The sequence below is a fragment of the Amblyraja radiata genome, chromosome 5 (assembly GCF_010909765.2).
Source record: "Amblyraja radiata isolate CabotCenter1 chromosome 5, sAmbRad1.1.pri, whole genome shotgun sequence".
Lineage (NCBI taxonomy): Eukaryota > Metazoa > Chordata > Chondrichthyes > Rajiformes > Rajidae > Amblyraja > Amblyraja radiata.
The window spans coordinates 38,031,275-38,052,474 of NC_045960.1; the positions used below are offsets into that span (position 1 = coordinate 38,031,275).

A 21,200-nucleotide genomic window follows, 5' to 3' on the forward strand; every position below is an offset into this window, starting at 1 on the left:
AAAACAGGTAGGATCCTGGTTGCAAGTTCAACCACCATCCTCCCAACTTATACGTGTGTCTGAAGAAGGGTCCCGACCTGAAATGTCACCCATCCTTTTTCTCCAGAGATGCTACCTGACCCGTTAAGTTACTCCAGCACTTAGTGTCCATCTTTTTTATACCTGTTAATATCTGGCTAATCGTTCTCATGGAATAATTGTGTTCTCAAGGCCCAGTAACTGGCACACGAGTGTAGAGGGAGTCATTTGTTGCTCACTCGGAACTAACATGCTGACGTTAGTCCAAACCTGAGGATCCTACAAGCCTCTTTTCAATGGTTTTAGTCGTGGAATAAGTGACTTGCTGTATCTGTGCAAAAAGTTCACTTATACCCCTGTGATATACCAAAGGATTTCATATACAACGTCTTCAGAGTTAAATTCTACATTTACAGTAGTATTTAAGATATTTTACTTACACACGCCCAACTGATCAATTTAATGTGTTGAACATTTCTCTAATTCAAGACCGCATTAAAATTCATTCGAGACTGTAAGAAATTGCAACGAATTGTGGATACAGCCCAGACATCACACAGACCAACCTCCCTTCCATTAACGTCATTTATACCTCACGTTGCCTCGGCAAGGATGAGTCGCATCCTGGTCACTCACTCTTCTCCCCTCTCCGGTCAGGCAAAAGGTATAGAAGTGTGAAAATGCACACCTCCAGTTTCAGGGACAGTTTCTTCCCAGCTATTATCAAACAACTGTACCATCCTTCCACAACCAGAGACCAGTCCTGAACTACTATCTACCTCGTCGGGGACCTTCAGACTATCTGTGATCAGACTTCACTGACTTTACCTTGCACGGAACATTATTCCCTTATCATGCATCTGTACATTGTGGATGGCTCGATTGTAAGACACATTGTCTTTCCGCTGGCCGGTTAGCACGCACCAAAAGCTTCTCACTGTACCTCGGTCCACGTGAAAATTAATTAACTAAACTAAAAATTTCTGGGAGAGCACAAGATATATCATTGCGCAGTTACTGACAAAGGAAACAGGAAGATAGAGTATATCACAATACAATGAACTATTTAATACCAACAACCTATTTTACATTTTATGAAGCCCTGTAAAATAAGAATTCACTCATTAAAATATCGGCTTTAAACGTGTCTACCACTACCTTTCAGCTGACTTTAGAAAAACACAAGGAATTCCTCTTCAGCAATAAATTTGAACGGCATGCTTTTGCTTGCTAATCATGAACTACTGGTGAAAATATGCACGTCTAGTAAGAATGGACTTGTTAGCAACAAAAATAAATATGTCAATCATGGTGTACCTAAAATAATCCTTAAACATCCAACAAACCAGCAAACTGATATAAATCGCCCAAGTGCTGCTAATGTAGCTGTGAGATGCACAACGATATAACAGGATAGCTGAATGACAGCAGGTTTCTATGATGAAGTACTCCTATCTCTGTAATGGTGTGTCACAATGATATTTATGGGGATGGAGGAATGGTGGCAAATGAGCAAGGATTGAGGCACGTTTGTGAAGCTAAAATGCAAATGGTGGATGTAATTTGCAATTCTACAGATGCCCAACGGAAAATTAAAAATGAATTGCTGAATTTAAGAAAAATCTATACATTAAACAGCACTGGAAAATATATACAACTGGGAGAAATGTTATACTTACATTTCATATCTAAAATGTTTTAATGACTCAATGAAATGTTGACCTAATTCTATTGTGTTACAAATTACAAATTAAAATATCATAATTTAGAAAATTATACTGCACATTTTGTAATGAGACCAAAGGTTAATAATCCAGATCTGTCTATTGGTTACACTTGGTCACCTATTTCTTATCTGAGAAATAGGTGGATACCAGTTAAAAATAGTTAACTTTTCTATTTGAACCTTTTTAAACCACTGGAAGTATAATATCACCAGAGTACCATTGATGTAAGAGTGCAGAGAAGATGTATGAGGATGCTGCCAGGACAAGGACCTGGGCTACAGGGAGAGGTTGAGCAGGCTAGGACTTTATTCCTTGGAGCGCAGGAGTCTAAGGGGTGATCTTGTAGAGGTGTATAAAATCAACAGCGGGATTGATAGGCTGAATGCACAGAGTTTTCATACCCAGGGTAGGATTTACTCAGTCAGGGAATCAAGAACTAGAGGACATAGGTTTAAGTTGAGTGGGCAAAGACTTAATAGGGAACCTGAGGGGCAACTTTTTCACTCAGAAGATAGTGGACATATGGAATGAGCTGCCAAAGGAGGCAGCTGAGGCAGTTACAATAACAACATTTAAAAGACACTTTGAGCTGCCAAAGGAGGCAGCTGAGGCAGTTACAATAACAACATTTAAAAGACACTTAGACAGATACATGAATAGGAGAGGTTTCGAGGGCAAGCGCACTAGCTTAGATGGAGCATCTTGATCAGCATGGTGAGATGGGCTGAAGGGCCTGTCTCCATGCTGTAGGACTCTATAACTCTACTGAATGCCAGTGTAAAATATAGCTATTGACTCAGAGCTTTAGGAGAAATTTCTAAAATGTTTGAAAGGAATTATTTGAGAAAGTTGGAAGATTGGTGATATCAGCAACTTTACTCATATGTTTGATGCCTGACAGTGTGCACTACCTGACCAGAGATATTGCAAAGATATACTTATAATTTGAAGCAAACAAAGTTTCCTTAATTTTATATGACTCCACTGAAAAACCATAGTGCAAATCACATTGTTTCACTTAAAGAGCCAAGTCAATATATATTGAAAAGAACTAATGTCATCAGGAATGGAGAGTTGGGCAGGGGAGACAAAGATTTGAGTTGAGCCAGTTTGGGAAGAATGCAGATGACTGACATAAAATGGGAGAACATTAAAGAACATATTGGAATTTGTTTGAGTTGTGTTGAGGAAAAAAAAACCTAATGTAAGCTTTTAGGTGCATACATAAAAGGGTGGCACAGTGGCAATTATCAAACATTTGAATAATGTGAAAATGTATCATCAATAACCCTAAAACTATAGTGGCCCACTGACGTAGTGTTGCCTCAGAGTTTGAGTAACCCAAATTTAATCCTGACCTCCTGTGGTAAATTTGTGGCGTTCTCCCTATCACTGTGTGGGTTTCTTCCAGGTGCCCCAGTTTTGTCTCACATACCAAAGACCGATTAAAACCACAAGTCTATGAATATGGGAAGTAATGGATCTCAGATAAATGATATAAAATGGATCTTAGATAAATGATATTTGAGCACATATATTGATGAGATGAAATTCCAGTGTCCCTATCATGTAATGCATTTAGACTGTTGAAAGTATTTGACTCTCCTATCCCACTACGACATTTGAGGATGTTTCCTGATATCAGTCTAAAACCCATCTGTCCTATTATCCCCTTTTCTCCCAAATGAACCACAAGTGTCATGGTGCAGACCGAGCGTGGATACTATAACCGTTTCGCCAAACAATTGCACGCAGTCTGCCAAGGCTTGCTGGAATGATTGCTAACCATTTTAACTCCTCTTCCCATTCCCATACTGACCTTTCTATCCTGGGCCATCTTCATTGCCAGGGTGGCGCCACATGTCAACCAAGGGTGTGAACATTAAATTCTACAATTTTAGGTAACTGACCGACAAACAATACCCTCCCACACCGCTTTCCCTGTGCCCCACCTGGATGCACATCCATTTCTACCCTTCCACCTATATTACTTCCTGTGGCTTCACAATTTGCACTTCCTCTATGCTTATCTCACAGCTGTTGGTTTTTCCATCTCTGACCATTGCCCAACCATCTCCCAATCACAAAACCCCTCTCACCTGTATCCACCAATCACTCATTAGGCTTTGTCTTGCATCTCATCCCTTCCACTACAATTAGTCTGGTTGGGATTGCTAAATTAGTTATTTAGCCATGTACTCTGCTTCAACTGAAGTTGGTATAGTGACTGGGGAGGAATTTTTGGGCATAAGTTTTATTTTTATTCCTACCACCCTTCCACTACAATCAGTCTGAAAAAAGATCTCAACCTGAAATGTTACCAATTCGTGTTCTCCAGAGATGATGCCCGACTTAATGTCTTTATTTTTAATGTCAAGGTCCAATTGTGCAGTAAATGTGTGATACCCAAGGTTAGTAGTGTACACAAACATGCTTCATATAAATAGGTTTAAAAACTATGTCCAAAAATGATAAAGAATGAGTTCTCAAGAAAATGGTTAAATAGAAAGAACAACCAGCAGGAACTCTATCAATACTGGTAACAGTGCTTAAAATGAGGAGCATCAATTATAGCTAATGGTGCGCTAATACAAGGTTCACTAGTTGGAGCCATTCTAGTCCCAAGGGGGAGTGTGCCAGTAGGAACAGCTGGTGATAATTCTTTACCAGTAGATTCTTATTTCCTTCTTTTATGCATTCTTACCCATTTGCTTTCTAACTAACAAAAAAGTACAAGATGGATTTCTGCACTCTATTAACAGTTAAAAGAGTGAAAGCATGCAATACTCCAAGAACTGATTTTTGGAATAATTCAATATGATCCAATTATAATATGTTCAGGCATACACCCATCCATTGAAACAAAACCCAATATCACTACAATTCAAATTATATTATAATTGAAGTTAGTTCAAACCATATAATTCAAATTTCCATGTATCATTTCAAAGTACAGTCTTAGCTGTGAAATGCTACATTTTCCAAAAGCCATCCTCTCTTCAACAATATTCCATATATAAAAGATGATATAATGGTTTTCATGGGGATGGTGAGTTAGGTTGAATTTGACAAATTCATTGACTGTTACTCAGTTTATGATGTTTTCAAAACTATAAGCAGTACAATAAATTAGAACTTGCGAATTCCACACGGGTGGAGGCTACAACCTATCCAAACTGTTGTGCTAAATTGGCTGCAGCAGCTTCATTCTTTTAATCCTACTCTCTGCTACTTGTTCTATTGATGGAATAATATTAAAAATAACCAAATAAATAAACAAACATTGAATGAAAGAGACTGCTGTTCAGAGGGACCTGATTGGCCTGGTATATACATAATGTGCCTTGTTATCATGCAATTGCATCATCTTACCACAACCAGAGAGCAGTCCTGAACTATTATCTACCTCATCGGTGACCCTCATACTACCTTTGATCAGACTTTGCTGGTTTTACCTTGCACTGAATGCTAAACAGTGGGGAAATTGTAAGAAGATTGGTTATATAAGCAACATTGTTCAAATGTTTGACAACTGACTGTGCCTTACATGACCAGGGGTACACTGAAAAGGTATACAGGTAAATCAAATCAAGCAGCATTTAAGAGTTAACGCATGTACATTAAACAATTATACAGAAAAACAAGATAATGACCTTGATTGCAAGGAGACGTAAATATAAGAGTTGAGATTGTTTATTCCAAATATACAAAGGCCTGGTAATACAGATATGGTCTATGGTATATGGGTCTGGTCAACCTGAGCCCAACTTGTCTATCAAGAATCCATTAATAACAACCCTACAATAAACTCATTTAGTTTCACTCTCTCCATCTCTCATGCCAGTTTGCAGTATGGTTTATGCATGTTGTTACCGTAGCGGGTTTGGGTTTTATGGGGTCGGGGTGCTAGCCCTACGCCCAACCCTCCTCCTTTGTCCGGGCTTGGGACCAGCATTGGCTCTGGGTACCCATAACCAAAGGCGAACATTGTCACAGGGTTAAGACAAGGTTGTCTTCTAACCCCCTTAAGGGCCTGTCCCACTTACGTGTCCTTGGCACGCAAATTACTTGACCTCATGGTCGCGTTGAGCCGCGATGATCCCGCGAAGGTCGCACGCGACTTTATTCGACCGCACAGCCATCTGGAGCGCGTGACGTCATTTGAAGACGGACACAAAATGCTGGAGTAACTCAGCGGGACCGGCAGCACCTCTGGAGAGAAGCAATGGGTGACGTTTCGTGTCAAGACTCTTCTTCAGTCTGAAAGAAGGGTCTTGACCCAAAACGTCACCCATTGCTTCTCTCCAGAGATGCTGCCGGTCCCGTTGAGTTACTCCAGCATTTTGTGTATATCTTCAATCTTCTTGGCCCCGCTCTGAGAGTAGAAGTGGGGGCGAATCCGGACCGCAACAGTCGTGAGCTCCAGGCCGAGTTCGCCGATCGTTTGCCTGCTTCTGCTGCTGTTGGAGGTGAGACGTTGCATCGCGCCAGGGTCTTGGGCCGGTCTCACTTTGGCCGTCAGTTCCGCGACAGGCCGTTGGCGCGCGAAGATTTTGTTCGCTACAAAATTTTCGGTGCCCCGCGCGATGTTGTGCACAACTACATATCCCTCCGCGCTTCTCAGGGGGATCGGCCCCACGCGGCCATACGATGCCCATGCGCCTCAACGCGACGATGAGATCGCGTAATTTGCGTGCCAAGGACACGTAAGTGGGACAGGCCCTTTACTGTTTATGGTCACAATCGACTATGTCATGCGGAAGACAATGAACAAACCTGACTTTGGAATACCGTGGAGAACAGGAAGACGGCTCACAGACCTAGATTTTGCTGATCACATTGCACTACTAGCAGATGACAACTTCAAGAGATGACAACTGCTCTGGAGGAGAATGCATCAAAGGTTGGATGAAAGATCAGCTGCCAGAAGACCATGCACACTGGAGACCAGCAGGCAATAGACCAACTGATAATCAATGGGGAACCTGTGGAAAACACCACAAGATTTAAGAGCCTGTCCCACTTGGGCAACCTAATCCGCTAGTTCTGGCGAGTTTGCCCTCGACTCATACTCACAGCATGGTCGACACGAGGTCGTAGGAGGTCTTCGTAACTCTCCTTCATGCTCGAGAGTGGTTCCAGCTACACTAGTCCCACCTGCCTGCGTTTGGTCCATATTCCTCCAAACCTGTCCTATCCATGTACCTGTCTAATTGTTTCTTAAACATTGGAATAGTCCCTGCCTCAACTACATCCTCTGGCAGCTGGTTCCATACACCCACCACCCTTTGTGTGACAAGGTTACCCCTCAGATTCCTATTAAATCATTTCCCCTTCACCTTAAACCTATGTCCTCTGGTCCTCGATTCCCCTACTCAGGGCAAGAGTCTCTGGACAGGTGGATACTGGTGATTGGGGTTAGTTTGGCAAATGGCTGGACAAAGGAGCTTGTCTTTTCTTTTGGCAGGAAATATGGCAGATTGTATCAGCAAGCAAAACCATTCACTTGATATGTCAGCAGAAAGGGAAAGAAATTGCTGGATAATTGTCAATCAATCTGTCAAGATTTGTTGAAGATTACTAAGTAAGTAAGTAAGTTTTATTTATATAGCACGTTTTAAGTCAACTCGCATTGACACCAAAGTGCTTTACATAAAATAGATAATAAGTTTCCATACAAACCGTAGAAAAAGGTTAAAAAAATAAAGAAAATGGATACAACACATTATAGAGTTCAACACAAACGTCCCCCCACAGCAGAATCAAAAATGTCTACTGTGGGGAAAGGCACCAGAAAGCAAACCTAATTCATTCGAGGCCTAAGCAAACATAATTCATTCTAATGGAAAATCACACGTGATCTACAGTCTGAAGTTCTGAAATCTCATGCCTCAATCTCCTGTGGTAGCCCCATTGACTTAGTAGTGAGTTCCCATCGAATCAATGATGTGTGTCAGGCAGTGGCGTAGGGTGGGTTTTGCGCGCCCGAGGCAGTTTAAAATATTGCGCCTCCTCATTAGCGGTTTTCGGTCTCTTCCTTCGGGGGATGCGACTTCTTTTGTCGTATCCCCCGTCTCCGCCTGCGCCGAGGCCTAATGGCGGTTTCGGAGCTGGGGCAGCGGTAGCGGCGGCTGGGACAGTGGCAGCGGCGACCAGTACTCGGAGCTGGGCAGCGGCAGCGGCGGCTTTGACAGTGGCAGCGGCGACCAGTACTCGGAGCTGGGCAGCGGCAGCGGCGGCTTTGACAGCGGCAGCGGCGGCTTTGACAGCGGCGGCCTGGCCTCGGAGCTGGGACAGCGGCAGCGGCCGCCCGGCATTGGAGCTGGGATGGCGGCGGCAGTGGCTGGGACGGCGGCAGCGGCGGCCTGGCCTCGGAGCCGGGACGGCGGCGGCAGCGGCTGGGACGGCGGCCTGGCCTCGGAGCTGGGGCGGCGGTAGCGGCGGCCTGGCCTCGGAGCTGGGACGGCGGCAGCGGCGACCTGGCCTCGGAGCGGGAACAGCGACAGCGGCAACCTGGCCTCGGAGCGGGGGCAGCGGCAGCAGTCACACGGCATCGGAGCTGGAGCAGCGGCAGCGGCGACCTGGCCTCTGAGCTGGGACAGCGGCGACCAGAACTCGGAGCTGGGGCACGTTCCGGCGGCAGCGGCCACTCGACCCGACCACGGGCGGCTGGGACAGTGGCAGTGGCCTCGGCGCAGAGATCGCTGGTTGGTTAAAATTGTTGGATACATTTTTAGGGGCGCAAAAAAATTGTTAGATAAAAAAAATTATAAAATGGTAGAACAATTTTTTTTGCCATTTAAAAAAAAATGTATCCAACTATTTTTTTGCGCCCCTAAAAATTTAGCGCCCGGGGCAACTGCCCCTCTGGCCCCCCCCCCACGCTACGCCACTGGTGTCAGGTGTACAACAATTACCAGGGCAATGAATTCAGTAAACAAATCCTAACACAAAACATGAGACCACATGGAATGCATTGTTACATTGCTTCAGAGGAGTGTGGTTGTAAAATCACTTTAGTTATTTTGAAAAAGCAGAAATTCCTTGGAAGAAGAAACACTAAAGCCAAGAAATAGAGGAAGGTATAGGCCTGTCAGTCCCTTCTGTCTGTTCCACCATTCAATGAAATCATGAATGATCATTTGTCTAAGTGCCACTTTTCTGCAGTAACCTAATGTAGCATGATTTTCTAAAAACCTATTGACCTCTTCCACGAGTAGACTAGACCAGGGGTGGGGAACCTGCGGCCTTCTAGGCCATTAAGTGCGGCCTTTTGAATGAATCCTTTTGAATGAATCCAAATTTTGTAGAACAAATCCTTTTATTTTTATTAATATGTTTTTGTTCGTCTTTTATTATTCTTATTTTAATCTTAAAATGAACATATTTAAAATACCAAAGAGTAAAAAGATTCAACAAAATAATCCTTCCCGACTGATGGCCACAATTAAAACATTAGTAAGTCATGAGGGGTATTTTAAAACCTGTTATGCTTATGGTTTAGTTCTAATGCGACTAGACTTTAGAAAGCAGTCACAACAAAATCATTAAAAGGTTAGTTAACTTTAGAATTAACAAACTTTTTTTCATTTTCTTGAAGTTAGTACATAGTAGGTAGATTTTTACAAAATAATGTACATTTTGAAGTATATCTAATTGAAGTTTCTTGCATGCGGCCTTATTAGATTGCAGGTAACTTAATGCGGCATTCCAACATGAAAAGGTTCCCTATCCCTGGACTAGACAATCACAGTCATCCTGATGGGAGAATGTGATGGATCCATTATCCTCCAGTGAAGAAATCTCTTCTCATGTTTGGCCTGAAAATCCAATCACTTATTCTGTTCTGCCCACCTTAGCTAGGAGATGCATCATTGTCATATTTACCCTATCCAGCACCTTAAAAAATATGTAGATTTTAACGAGATTATCTCCTAGTCTTCTGGGACTCTCCTAGTACACTGCAGAATACAGGCACAATCTACTTAATTTCCCCTCATCCTGAAATCTCAGGAATTACCTTGAGGCAGCGGCAGTGGTAAAGTTGCTGCCTAACAGCGCCAGCGACCTGGGTTCGATCCGCACTACCGGTACTTGTATGTACGGAGTTTGTACGTTTTCCGTGTGACCTGCGTGGGTTTACTCCGGGATCTCCGGTTTCCTCCCACACTCCAAAGTTGCACAGGTTTGTAGATTAATTGGCTTGGTATAATTGTAATTTGTCTTTAGTGTGTGTCGGATAGTGTTAGTGTTAGTGTGCGGGGATCACTGGTCAGTGTGGATTCTGTGGACGGATGGGCTTGTTTCTGCGCTGTATCTCTAAATCTAAAACGAAGAACTAAAACTAAAACGAATCACTGTGGTGGAAGAACATTGTCTCTTTATTGGTCAGAAATACACAGATAATACATACCTTTCAATTCACCTCAACAGAATCTCTTGCTGAGTGATTGTATTATTGAGCAATAATAATTTCAAAATATCCTTTCGATGGGACCAGTGACCTTTGTTACATTTTATGAGCTAAGAGAGGCAAAATGATGTGCACAGAGTTAAACTTTACTTCCAGCAGCCTCTGACAATGGCTCACAATGACTTAAATGAATAACAGAAGTGTAACGGAAATTAGCACATAAATGACTGAACCCTGAACCCAGGCATGAAACCAATTTATGATCCGTCTAAAAAATGACACTGTTAACTTTTCCATAATTCCAAAAATAATTGTAATTGTATTGTCTGAAGAAGGGTCTCGACCCAAAATGTTGCGGGGTGACGCCTGTATGGTCGTGAGTAGTCGCCCAAAGAGTCGTACCTTTCTCTGGTCGCCACTGGATTCTCAACATTTTAAACATTTTCGGTGACCTGCTGCGACTATGACGGGTGCAGGCAGTCGCTGAAAAAATCGCGTAAGTGGAACAGGCCCTTTATACTTAAAATTGTGATCCCTGGTTCTGGACTCCCCCAACATCAGGAACATTGTTCTTGTATCTAGCCTGTCCAATCCTTTAAGAGTTTTACATGTTTCGATAAGACCCCCTCTCATCTTTCTAAAATCCAGTGAATACAAGCCCAGTCGACCCATTCTTTCATCATATGTCAGTCCCACCTTCCCAGTGATGGATAACAGTTCAGAAACAACTGTTTCAACATTGCACAACATACTTTTCTTCATGGTTTTAAGATTCAGTCCTATCATCAGAAGAGCCTCTGTTCCCCTACTTCTGTGATATTTTATAATTTGAATTGCAGAATCAACTCCTCAAAGCTCTTCGTCGCTTGTGCTCGCTTTGCTCCATGAGGAGAATGATTAAAACTGAGCTCAGTTCATGGTTAGACCCTAGAGGGTCATAGAGTCAGAGTGATACAGTGTGGAAACAGGCCCTTTGGCCCAACTTGCCCACACCGACCAACATGTGCCAGCCCCACTAGTCCCACCTGCCCGCGTTTGGTCCATATCTCTCCAAACCAGTCCTATCCATGTACCTGTCTAACTGTTTCCTCAATGTTGGGATAGTCCCTGCCTCAACTACCTCCTCTGGCAGTTTGTTCCATACATCCACCACCCTTAGTGTGAACCAGCGGCCACAGTTTACGAATAAGGAGTAAGCCATTAAGAACAGAGACGAGGAAACAATTTTTCTCACAGAGAGTGGTGAATCTGTGGAATTCTTTGCCCCAGAGGGCGGTGGAGGCAGGTTCTCTGGATGCTTTCAAGAGAGAGCTAGATAGGGCTCTTAAAAATAACGGAGTCAAGGGATATGGGGAGAAGGCAGGAATGGGGTACTGATTGGGGATGATCAGCCATGATCACAGTGAATGGCAGTGCTGGCTCAAAGGGCCGAATGGCCTACTCCTGCACCTATTGTCTATTGTCTAAAAAGTTACCCCTCAGATTCTTATTAAATCTTTTCCCCTTCGCCTTAAACATGTCCTCTGGTCCTCGATTCACCTACTGACCTAGAGAGTAAGTATTTGATTCATAATTCTGAAATGCTCTGAAGTTTTATCGAAAGTCAGTAGTGTTTCAAACTGTTTCAGAAAGCTATTCATTATAAAGTGCTACTCTGGGCAAGAGACTGTGCATCTACTCGATCTTTTCCTCTCATGATTTTATTCGCAAGGATGTTGTAGACCAGAGACACCAAGGGGTGCAAGTACATTGTTCCATGAAAGTGGCAGTATAGGCAGACAGGTTGGTGACAATGGCTATAGCATGCTTGGCTTCATCATTCAGGACATGGAGTATTGTGTGCAGTTTACGTCATCTAACTATAGGAACTTTGCCAATAAATTGTGGAAATGATTCACAAAGATGTTACAGGGACTGGAGGGCTTGAGTTATAAGAAGAGAGTGGATACACTGGGGCTGTTTTCCCTCAACGTTTGGGAGGCTGAAGGGTGATCTTACGAGATGGAATATAAAATAATGAAGGGCATAGACAAGGTGAAAGGCTACTGTCCCGGGGGAGGGAAGTCTAAAACTAGAGGGCATTGGTTTAAAGTGAGAGATGAAAGATTTAAGGGGAACCCATTATTTTTCACATGGGTGGTGGGTATGTAGCATGGACTGCTATAGAAATTGGCAGAAGTGGGTACAATTACAATATTTAATACAGATTTGGACACGTACATGGATAGTAATGTTCCAGAAGGATCTGGGCCAAATGGAAACAAATAGGCCGAGTTGAGGTAAGCAAATTGGTCTGCATTGACTTTATTACTATGACAGTAATTTACATACTGGTATTCCAAGGGAAGATAAGGAGGAATTACATGAATTACATGACTGCCTACATATATTTTTTCAAATTTCTTTAGCAAGAGAGTCAATGTAGAAGAACTGGAGTGACAAATGTGGAATAATTATAAACTCATTAGTCTTACTTAAATTGTCAGCAAATCACTATGATCTCCAATGTGGGATAAAAGTACTGATCCCTTGCAAAAACATGATTTAATTCAGGCTAGGCAGCATGGATTTTTAAGAGGCAGGTTGTATTTGAAGTACTTGACAGAATTCCTCACAGCATTTGGGAGAATAACGTGGATGTGGGTTCAAGATTTTCAAAACAGTCATGTAATAATCACGAGAATAATGGCAAAAAATAAGTAAGTTTGCCACTATGCCTAATGTGGCTATAAGGAAGGGAAAGGTGGGAGGGAGAAAAGAAATTGAAGGATGGTCCATGGTATCCTGGGCTTACCGTAAAATGGCATTGGAGAAATGAGGGAATAATAGGAAAATTCTTCAATAACATGAAATTATATATAATTTTAAAGAATAATTTGTATTTTTTTTTATCAGGGAAATAGGATAACAGAGTGGTCTAATGCAGTTCAAAATGTGCAAAATGCAAAGTAAGATACTTTGGAAGATAGTACAAAGAAATATGAGATATTGGATGTGTTATCTAAAAGGATGGAGGGATAAATGCAAATACACAGGCCATTAATTGTGACAGCATCAAGCAATTAAGATATTAAAAACAAACTTGGTTTTAAAATTGGGGCATCCAAATTGATGGAAAACCTCAGGATGGAGTTGCAGACTTTAGGGTAGCGTATTTTGGATATTATAAAAAAAGCCAAGGAAAAAGCACAGTCAAGTTTCATTGGAAAGTTGGAAAGAAATTAGATGCTTTTAAAGGAGAAAAGAGAAGACGTTTATTAAGCAGTGGAAAGCAAAGCTTAAGAATTATTATAAAAAGGATTAAATGAGGCATTTGAAAGAAAGTATTTACACAGAGAATGGCTATCATAGGGAGAAACTAGATCATGCAGTATGTATTTCAGTATGCAATACATTTCAATTTCAATGATAACTACTGTAAATTGTAAAAAAGTGAAATCAACGATTCTGCATATTGTATAAAGTGTGCGAGTGACATCAAAGATCTATCTAAATTTTGACTGTAATGTATGCAAATGTATGATATATGTATATAATATATGAACAAATGCATGGTTAAAGGTTTGAATAAACCATTTGCACATGTTTGAGAGCTCTCCATGTCTCCTTGTATTCCTCCATCTACTCAGGGGTGAAAGTGGATTTGTACATCCAGTATGATATACCGTTGGTAAGTGGCTGATGTTTTATTTGCACTGCGACTCCACTTACACCTTTTGTATACATTCCGCATTGCTTGGGTTAAAAGTAAGGAACATATGCAAACAAATTACAATGATCATGAAACAAACATACAAAGGGTTTCGACCCAAAACGTTGCCTATTTCCTTCGCTCCATAGATGCTGCCTCACCCGCTGAGTTTCTCCAGTATTTTTGTCTACCTTCGATTTTCCAGCATCTGCAGTTCCTTCTTAAACATACAATATAGGGAGCAGTTATTCTAATCTTAGCCATCACGGAGATGTACATGTAATATCACCAGCATTTCATTTTGATGCTGATTTGTGCTTTGATTATCACTTTATCATTTTAGATGCATCTCTCAACTTGTTTTATACTAACTTTGTAGTCCATACTAAGTTGTCAGAGAGTGATTGTGGTAGATTACTCTTCAAAGCTGTTAACATCCAAACCTTTTCTAAGTTGTAATTCAGCACTGTTATTGTCTCACTTCTTTGCAGAATTAGTTTAAGTGTCAAGTACTGTAAATCGAGTGTGCTTTTTATTAATTTTGTTATTTTATTAATTTTATTAACATTGCAATTGTTAGGCCTTGTTTAGACATTTTCATCCCTAAAATACAGTAACTAAAGATTTCTTCACTCACAGGACTCACTGTAGTGATTGGAAACTGAACAACACCTATAGGATTTGTCCACAAAGATAGAGATCGAAGGGGGGCTGTCATGGGGGGACCACCGAGAACAAAAGGGGGACCATTGAGAACTAAATGGAATACTTTGTAACTTTGTCAGTGCTCCATATGTGGCGACACTTTGCGTACTTGTGTATGCAAAACATAGAATCTCACTGTGATATGTCACATGTGATAATAAAGTATCATTCATTCATTCATTCATTCATTCATTCATTCATTCATTCATTCATTTAGATCCAAGGAAAGTATCAAAAACAAGGCCAGGAGACATTAGAGACTGCAGCTACTGGAATCCCGAGGGAAAAAAATCTGCTCAACTGGACAGGTACCTCTATGGAGGGAAGTGAACTGATGATGTTTTGGGTTGAGAGCCTTCCGCAGCTGTAAAATAAGGCCATGATAGTTTAAGAGTCTTCATGTAGAGATAGCGAATAAAATGTTTGTTTAAGAAGGAACTGCAGATGCTGGAAAATCGAAGGTAGACAAAAATGCTGGAGAAACTCAGCGGGTGAGGCAGCATCTATGGAGCGAAGGAAATAGGCATAAAATGTTTGTGTTCAATTACAAAAAATAATTTGACAATGTTAATTATTGGTCAAAGATAGGTACAATCATAGCCAGACTCAAAATACCCTCACAAAAGATGATTAAGGGGTATCCCCGAATAATCAGTAAATGTTTATTCAATTATTACTTCCAGATATGATGATTTAATTTAGAGAGACAGCTTAGAAACAGGCCCTTTGGCTCACCAAGTCCGCACCGACAAGCAATCACCCATACACTAGTTCTATCCTACACACTGGTGACAATTTTACAGAAGCCAATTAACCCACAAACCTGCATGTCTTTGGAATGTGGGAGGAAACCAGAGCACCCGTGGAAAACCCACATGGTCACAGGGAGAACGTACTAACTCCAAATGGACATCACCCACAGTTAGGATGGAACCCGGGTCTCAGGTGCTGTAAGGCAGCAACTCTACCACTGCATCATTGTGTCTGGTAGATATTTGCTAGCTCAAAGAGGCCAAGAAATAGTTGATATACACATGTTTTTATCTAATGATGGAACACATCTCATGGGCTGAAATACATGCTCTGGCTCCCATCACCCCAATGAATGAATTACTGGGGGAAAAGGGAGCACATCAATACACGATCTCGGATGCAAAACAGACAATATTGCATTGGGTACAAGTCTAGTATTCAATTCTGTTGAAGATGAGATCAGGATGCCATATAATAATTGACATATGTCTTTCTGCCTTCTTTGGAACTCAGGCAGATCTAACTTCACACACGATTTAAAGACACAAGACATTCCATCTTCCATAAAAAAATAACGAAAAGGTTTGCCTAACACTATTTCAGTAAGGTACAGTTCCTTTATTAACAAGGATGAAGTGACACATTTCCAAAATGTTTGGGCAAGTAGAGCACATTCAAATTCACAGTGTGAGCCATGCTTGATGAGAACATGAGTCAGAGATGAGCTAGAATATAGTACTGAAGTACTTATTTTCAGACCTTGATGTCATTCAAATGTGGCTCCCCACTGGGAGCATGAAATTTACAAAATTTATCCTGTCTCCCCTCATCTAGTTGACTTTAAGCAACCGTATCTGTTTAAATAGCCCAGATACATAACAATAAGTGTGCACCGATACTCTATGCTGCCAACGCCAACTGTGAGATTTGTCAGCTCTTCTTCAGACTCTCGGGATGGTATCGTTGTATAGTTAAGTTTTCCATCCGAAATGTGTGGGGGAAGCGTTGAGATAATAGGTAGGGCTACCACAGCATCTCCAATCCTGACCCTTTAACACCGTGAGGTTATTTTGCCAGGAACATGGACAATCCCTCTGAGTTTGGCTATGTCAGAGGGCAGTTAATCTGTGGTACTCATTGCCACAGGGGGCCGTGGAGGCCGTCAGTGGATATTTTTAAGGCAAAGATCGACAACTGCTTGATTAGAATGGGTGTCAAGGTTTAGGGGGTGAAGGCAGGAAAATGGGATTAGGAGGCAGAGATCAGCCATGATTGAATGGCAGAGTAGACTCGTTGGGCCAAATAGCCTAATTCTACTCCTATAACTTGTGAACTTGTTTGTCATGATTTCAAACAAAAGAAAAATACAAGCAAACATGGATATTGAGGCAAAAAGGAGAAATGGAGTGGGCAGAAATAACACAAATAACACTGTAGGACTTACTTGGCTTCCAAAACCAGTGCCAGGACTCCTGTAGCCATTGGAGCAGCGCTGGAGGTGCCTTGGAAATGTGAATCACACCCCTTCACACTGTTAGTGGCTGTCACCTGAAAATGACAAATGCAGTGAGCAACAAAATTAATGAGGCAGATTCTGAAAAAGCAACAGGCATAAATCTCCATCATGTTTTTATACCATCAACAAAGAGAGCGTTACTGTTTTTTTCTTTTAATTCAACAAAAGTCATAAAACTAGGTCATTACTACTGGTATGAGACAGCTGTACTTGTCCTTTGGGAAAATCTTAATAGTAAGCAACAGGAAATAAAATGAAATGGCTTGCATATTCTGCCGTTATGTTCTGCAAGAAATGAAATGGGGTTTTTAAAATTATTTTGGGTGTATGGAATTTTGCATAAAGTTGTTATATTGTTGCAAATGTAAAATTTAACACTTAAAATGACTAATTTAACTTTCTCTTCCGTTTAATGTAAATGTAAATCAAATAATTCATAGAAATAATTAAAGTAACTCTGATAACCAGTACTGAAAATTAGGCTGGTTTGTGAAAAAAGGCCTATTCTAAATAAGGTAAAGATAGTCTATTTTTTTTGGCTCTGTTTTATTTGGTTTGTAATTTTGCATTAAGTTGGTCTATTGTTGCAAACTGTAAAATTTAAAACAAGATTAATCTAACTTTCTATTCCTTTTAATGTAAATGGAAATCTAATCATTCATAGAAATAATAAAAGTAACTCTGATAACCACAGTACTGAAAATCAGGGTGGTTTGTGAAAAAGGTAAATAAGGTAAAGAAGGCCTTTTTTTTGGCTTGGTTTTATTGTGATCATTCAAGTTTTCTCACATCACACCAGAGACACATTTAGCATTTAATCCCATTGTTTTATTCATGTTAACAAACAGCTATTCAATAAATGTCACAAAAATTCCCGCTTGTTAACTCGTAATAAACTGTACTTCCCAAAGCATCACTACCAACATATAGAGGCCACCTTTCATTACCCACTGCTGATTATATAATTTGTTTGTATTTCTGAGCCACCCTCATTTCTATGAATTCATAATTGAGAAATACAACAGACATCAGCTTTGGCTCAATATAACCGCAGAGAAAAATATGACTGGATAATGATTATCAGGGATCTGAGTTTTGGCAATATATGCATTTCCAGTTTCTTCTGACATTTGGGGTTTCATTATGAATATAATGAATGCTTAGACGTGTTTCATCTGGAATGGGGACTTCATCATTTCACCAGTTTGCTGTCCCCTATTACAACAGGAAGCACGCGGGAGCGATTCCTGTGAATTGGAGAGATATAATAGAAATTGGATATATATTTGAAAAAATAAATTAAAAAATGTGCATGGCTGCTGGGACAGAGCAGAGAAGTAGGATAGCTCTCTCATAGAGCTAGCACATGCATGCTGGGCTGAATGGCACCCTTCAGTATTGCATGACTCCATGATTATAGCAGAGTTGGAGGCACAACATGGAGCTGAGGTGGTTGTATTTTATTGTGGCGGCTCCTAAGGGTCGTGCCATCATACTGCCGAACCCCTCGGCACAGGAGTGGTGCAGTCCGGAGGCGGCCCTCAGCCTTAAAAGGCAGGGGTTTGGGTGCCATCTTCCTCTAGTTTTGTCTTCCCTACAACCGGGATGAATATAATAAAGGTGCTTCTCAAAACACTGGACTTCGTGCCTCCTTTCGAGACCCACGCACCACATTGGTGACCCCGACGCTCCATTAGCGTCATGATGGAGGGACGAGAAAGCCCTGCCCCCTCACACGCCAGCCCGGCCCGGGCTCTAGACGCAGTCGCCGTTAAGCTGCCCAACTTCTGGACCACCCGGCCGCTCATCTGGTTCCAGCAGGCGGAGGCCCAGTTCAACCTGCAGGGCATCACGGTCGATGCCACCCGTTTCTATTACCTGGTGGGAGCCCTCGACCAGGATGCGGTTGAAGAAGTCACGGACTTCCTCGCAGACCCCCCGGACAATAATAAATACCTCGGCCTGAAAGAGCTCCTGGCTCTGTACCTGGCTATGCGCCATTTTCGCTACTTCCTGGAGGGCCGCCCGTTCACCGCCTACACCGACCATAAGCCGCTCACTTTCGCCCTGCAGAAGGTTTCCGATCCCTGGTCCGCACGTCAGCAGCGGCAATTGGCTTACATCTCGGAATACACCACATCTATCCGCTACGTCGAGGGGAAAGAGAATCGGGTGGCCGACGCATTGTCCCGCCCCGCTATAAACGCCGTGTTCGAGGTGGCGCCCGGAATGGACTATTCTGCTCTGGCGGTGGCACAGCTCACGGACGATGAGGTGCCCACCTACCTGCCATCTCCGGCCTCCGCCTTGAGGATGTCCCTCTCGGTCCTGGGGGAGTGACAATCCTGTGCGATGTGTCGTCCGGTCAGCCGCGCCCCATCGTCCCTGCCACCTGGCGCCGGAGGGTGTTCGAGGTGATCCACGGACTGGCTCACCCATCAATCCGGGCGACAACGGCACTAGTGGCAGCTCATTTCATGTGGCACGGTCTGCACAAGCAGGTTGGCCATTGGGCTCACACCTGCATTCCGTGCCAGACGGCAAAAATCCAGCGCCATGTCCGTGCGCCTCTCCAGAAGTTTGGTCTACCTCACCGGCGATTCAACCATCTCCACGTAGACATTGTAGGGCCTCTCCCGCCGTCCCGGGGCATCACCCACCTCCTTACAATGGTAGACCGCTTCACGCGGTGGCCGGAGGCCATTCCGTTGGCTGACACTTCAACTGCTACGTGTGCTCGTGCGTTGTCCGCGCACTGGATTGCTCGCTTCGGGGTGCCGGCGCACATCTCCTCAGACCGGGGGCCACAGTTCACCTCCGAGCTGTGGTCAGCCATGGCTCATTTGCTGGGGGTGCGGCTACACCACACCACGGCTTACCACCCGCAAGCTAACGGTCTGGTGGAGAGATTCCACCTGCAGCTAAAGGCGGCATTGAAGGCACGACTCTCCAGCCCGGACTGGATGGACGAGTTGCCGTGGGTCATGCTGGGCATCCGGACCGCTCCCAAAGAGGACTTGGCCTCATCATCGGCGGAGCTCGTGTACGGGTCGCCACTCACAGTGCCCGGGGAGTTTGTGCCGTTGGCGCCGGAGCAGCAGGGAACGCCCTCCTCCACCCTTCAACGCCTTCGCGAGCAAGTTGGCAGGCTCGCACCCGTCCCGACGTCCCGCCATGGGACATTTCGCCCACACGTGCCATTGGCCCTCACGGACTGCCCGTATGTTTTCCTGCGCCGTGATGCCCACCGGACGCCACTCCAGAGGCCGTACGAGGGCCCGTTCCGGGTGCTGGAACACGGGCAGTCGACTTTTGTCCTGGACATGGGGGGCCGGCCGGAGGCCGTGTCGATTGACCGTTTGAAGCCGGCACACCTGGACATTGACCAGCCGGTGCTGGTTGCCCAACCTCGGCCCCGAGGGCGCCCCCCCCTCACGACTCCCTCCACCTGTCACTCCATCTGTCCTTCCGCCGGTCCCTCGACCTGTCCCTCCACCTATGCCTCCGCAAGCCCCGGGATCTGCTGACTTCCGCACGCGGGCCGGCCGGGTCGTGCGCCCGTCGGTGCGTTTTGTGCCTCTGGTTCTGGGGGGGGGGGTCCTGTGGCGGCTCCTAAGGGTCGTGCCATCATACTGCCGAACCCCTCGGCACAGGAGTGGTGCAGTCCGGAGGCGGCCCTCAGCCGGAGGGCTTAAAAGGCAGGGGTTTGGGTGCCATCTTCCTCTAGTTTCGTCTTCCCTACAACCGGGAGGAATATAATAAAGGTGCTTCTCGAAACTCTGGACTTCGTGCCTCCTTTCGAGACCCACGCACTGCAGTATTGTTGTTGTTGTTGTATTGTTGAACCCATTCCCAATATACAAGCTTCTATGCGCGTGAATACCAATGCTTGGGATTCTATATCGGACATAAGGTATAGAAGTGTGAAAATGCACACCTCCAGATTCAGGAACAGTTTCTTCCCAGCTGGTACAGGTGCACAACCTTTTATCCGAAAGCCTTGGGACCAGACACTTTTCGTAATTCAGAATTTGTCGGTCTTCGGAATGGAATTTTTTTAGCGTAGATTTTAATGGCTGGGTCAGTGGTAGAGTGCTCGGCTCATATCCGCAAGGTCGCGAGTTTGCGCCTTGATCCCGGCAGTTACTCGGTCGCGAGTTTGAGTCTTCAATGTCGTTTTTTCTTGCAGAATAAATGTCTGTATGAAATGCAGTGTGTTGAATGAATTCCTGAATTTGTAAATGTGCCCGCAGCATTGAATCACCTCTCGCACTCATGTCACCCTAGCGGGGCTACATACATGCCCTTAGGCGGCCTAGCTCGGGGATTCTTGAATCCCCGAGCTCGGTCGCGAGTTTGCGCCTCGATCCTGGCAGT

The 21,200-nt window shown here is 43.6% G+C and overlaps 1 protein-coding gene across 1 annotated transcript in view; it reads right to left on the bottom strand.

Annotated features, from left to right (window-relative positions):
* Positions 1 to 21,200, bottom strand: part of LOC116973735 (PC3-like endoprotease variant B) — a 704,916-nt gene that overhangs the window by 543,177 nt on the left and 140,539 nt on the right. The window contains exon 8 of the mRNA XM_033022045.1: positions 16,752 to 16,855. Coding sequence (XP_032877936.1) covers positions 16,752 to 16,855 — 104 coding nt within the window. The remainder of the gene's footprint in view (positions 1 to 16,751; positions 16,856 to 21,200) is intronic.